Source organism: Crocuta crocuta, unplaced genomic scaffold (assembly GCF_008692635.1).
Source record: "Crocuta crocuta isolate KB4526 unplaced genomic scaffold, BGI_CrCroc_1.0 scaffold1171, whole genome shotgun sequence".
Lineage (NCBI taxonomy): Eukaryota > Metazoa > Chordata > Mammalia > Carnivora > Hyaenidae > Crocuta > Crocuta crocuta.
The window spans coordinates 149,856-153,528 of record NW_027530879.1 but is presented as its reverse complement, the minus strand read 5'-3'; the positions used below and the strand labels follow the sequence as shown (position 1 = coordinate 153,528).

The following is a 3,673-nucleotide window of genomic DNA, read 5'->3' as shown; positions in this document are numbered from 1 at the left end:
GGGGTGGGGGGGGGGCCCTGTGGGCTGCCTGCCCCGCCCCATGGCCCACGGTGCGCCCTTTCCTCTTCAGATCCACCTGCGGTCCTGTCCCTCCACACCCCTCCCAACCCTCACTTCTGTGTCTGTATCCGGACTGATTACAAAGCCACAAACACTTGGAAAAGGTTGCCGGTGGCTTCCCGAGACCGGTAAACCCAAGTGCAGTTCTACCCGGAGCTGCAGATACCACCTTACGGTCAACCCATTCACTGATGGCTGGGTTTAAACTCATTCCCTACGTCAAGTAAAGGCGCTAGCTTCTGGTCCGTGGCAAATTCCTATACACAAAACACAGGGAAGGTATGGTTTCCCCGGCTGAGGGAATTTGTTCAATAGCTGTCTTTCTTCCGCTTTGGGCTGCAGGCCACGTGGACTGTGTGGAGATCCTGACCGCTCACGGAGGCAACCTGAACCTTAACATCCGCCACCTGGGCACCCCGCTCTACCTGGCGTGCAAAAAGCAGCAGGTGGCCTGTGCCAGGAAGCTTCTGGAGTCAGGTAAACCAAAAAAGCAAGCGAAACGAGGAAAGCAAATGAAAAAGCAATGAAATGCATTTGAAAGCTCTCTGTGTTGTAGCAGAGGGAAAAGTGGGGGCAGTGGAGTCAGACAAGATCAGGGTTCACAGAGACGGCGTTCCCGTGGGAAAATATTTTAAACTGTTTGGACTTTCGTTCTCTCACTTGTAATGTGGATAATGATGATGATAGTATTTCCTCCCAGGGTGATCCTTGTTTCTCCTCCTTCCCCTCCACCTCCTCGCTCCGGGATCGGTCAGCAGGCGCGTTCTTAGCCCTGCTAACTCCCACAGCTGCTGGACCAGGGCTGGGGCTTGCCCTGGGGCCTCCCTCACCAGTGTGCTTCGATCTGGAAAATCCAACCTGTCCCGTTTGTAGCTCGTTGTATATCTTCTATTATCCTCGAAAAGGCCTATGGAGTGTCATTCTTTTTCACCTGCCTGCTGTTGTCTGGTCTCTTGTTCAATCTTGGAAGACCATTTCATCACCCCTGTAGTTGTCTGAGTTCTGCTTATTCTTCAAAACTCCAGGAACCTTTCCCTTCCCTCGAATGTTCTTAATGGTTTCTTGTTGCCCTCTACTCATTTGGCAGCCATTGCCATGAATTAGGAGATTCATTTTTTTTTTTTTTTTAATTTGTTATTTATTTCTAGCAGAGAGAGAGAGAGCAGGAGCAGGGGAGGGTCAGAGAGAGAGGGAGTCACAGACTGAAACAGGCTCCAGGCTCTGAGCTGGCAGTCAGCACAGAGCCCGACGCAGGGCCCGAACCCACGAACCGCGAGATCATGACCTAAGCGAAAGTCGGACGCTTAACCGACTAAGCCACCCAGGCGCCCCAGGAGATTCATTCTTATTCTCTCTCTTTGTCCATCTGTATCTCCATCTCTCTATCTCTATCTCCATCTCTGTCTCTCCCTTCCTTATTCCCTCCCTCTCCTCTAATGCTCTAGGTAGATTTTAAGCTCCTAGGGAAGGGCCAGGTTTCGTATCTCTCACAAAGCCGAGAACAATACAGGAACAATCCAGTTAATATCTGTTCGATCCAGTTAATATTTGCTGAGTGGAGATACTTTTCCCATTTTACTCGAGGGACAGCAGCTCAGGCGAGCCACATGTCCCCGAGTGTCACAGGGGAACCGGCATCGGGCTGGGGTGGGGATTTGTAGAGACTGGAGGGATGGAGTGGGCTTGGGATGGTCCTAGGAATCCACCTTATTCCGGAAGAGGAGGACTTTGCCATCTTTCCTGTGACCTTGGACTTGGCCATCCTGTTCTATGACGTGCCCTCACCAAGCTAGTTGCTCTTTACGGTTCAAATCACACAGCCCTAGGTCCCGGGTTTTATACCCGATGGCAGTTGCTCAGTGTGTGAAGGTGGTGCCTGGTATAGATGAGATTCCACCATCTTGCCTCACTTCCAGTTTGCACGAATATTTACACTCCTTTAATAATGAAAGTGCAGCTTTCACACCACCAGGATTCTTGTATGTAACATACCTACGTATAGCACTCAAAGGCAAGGTTGTTTTGTTTTGTTTTCAAGGTTACTTATTTATTTTGAGATGGGGGGAGGGACACAGAGAGGAGACAGAGAATCCCGACACGGGGCTCGATCTCGCCAACCATGAAATCGTGACCTGAGCCCAAACTAAGAGTCGAAGGCTTAACCCACTGAGCCACCCAGGCGCCCCAAAGGCAAGGTTTTAAGCCTCAGATGCAATATAGCGCATTGTTGTACCTTCAGTCACATCGTTGGATGGCCTTTTCCCCGTATTGTTCGATGGAATCAAATCGTCCCCAGCTTTGCAGACTTGCCCTGCCCACTACAGACGCCCTTTCGTCAAGGAATTTTGCATTTGAGAAAGGGGGATGCTCGGACTCGGTTTCTTGGCTGACTCCTTCCTATTCTTTTGATGGCATAGGAGCAAACGTGAACGAAGGCCGAGGTCAGGACACCCCTCTTCATGCAGTGGCCGGCACATCCAGCAGGGAGCTGGCCCTCCTGCTCATGGACTTTGGAGCGGACACCCAGGCGAGGAACGCGGACGGCAAACGTCCTTTGGAGTTGGTGCCTGCAGAGAGCCCTTTGACCCAGATCTTCTTGGAGCACGAAGGTACCTCCCCCTTGCCCGGACCTAGGCCCTAATCCATAGACACTCCTGTGGGCTCTAGCGGGAGGCAGGGGCTTACCGAGTTCTGCCTTCCCGTGTGAAAGCCCGTTCTCTGCCATCACCACTGTGGGGGGCTGAGAGAATGTAGTATTCAGCAAGGTGCTACACGGTGCTGGCTCTGTAGTACGGAAGCGTCTGGAGTGTTGGAGACACGCTGTCTTGGATGATACAATATTCAGGCAGGGGGTAGGCCAGCTTTGAAAGAATTAACATATTCTTTAAAATTTCTTAATATTNNTTATCTAAAATATGCTTTTGGGTGATGCAGGGGAACCCCCTTTGGGGCTGGGCCGGGCACCTGGGTGCCCCTGCATTACAGTTCGACACAGACCCCTTTCCATTAAGCAGCAGGGTGACCGCCAGGCCACTCTACCTGCACTTCCACGATTTTTTAAAAAAATTCTCTCTATATATTTCTCCAGCTGTTCCAGACCGCACCATGCCTGGGGCCCATGATGTTTTTAGGGCCCCAGAGAAATGTTTTAATTGCTTTTAAAATCTGAAGGAAAAAATGGACAAAACTCAACCTGGCTTATGTTTGTCTTTATACCCACAAAAGCAGAATGGCCTCATGGTCCCCTGAAGTCACCGAGTCATGTACCTAGACACACATACACACACACATACACACACACACATGCACGCACGCACGCACGCACGCACAATCCCCTCATCCCCTGGCTCAGCAAATAATCCCACTGGGTTTCCCGATCACGTCCTTAGCCTCTTCCTTCTACTCTATCCCCTCAAGCCCGTTGTCGCACCTACGTTGCCTTTCATTCTTTCGATTACATTCTGGTGACAGTGTGACCAGTGATCCTGCTGGTTTACAAAATGTCATTTGTCACTGCAGAGAATTCCTGCTTTTGCCTCCATGAGTCGTTTTCAGGCTTTTGCCGAGGTCCCTCTCTCAGCAGCCTGGGAGCCCACGGGAAATGAGGCCAGGC

At 51.0% G+C, this 3,673-nt stretch overlaps 1 protein-coding gene across 1 annotated transcript in view; it reads left to right on the top strand.

Moving 5' to 3' along the window:
- Positions 1–3,673, top strand: part of LOC144236039 (ankyrin repeat and SOCS box protein 9-like) — a 25,748-nt gene that overhangs the window by 19,897 nt on the left and 2,178 nt on the right. The window contains 2 exon segments of the mRNA XM_077769649.1: positions 403–537; positions 2,478–2,669. Of these exon segments, the coding sequence (XP_077625775.1) occupies positions 403–537; positions 2,478–2,669 (327 nt within the window).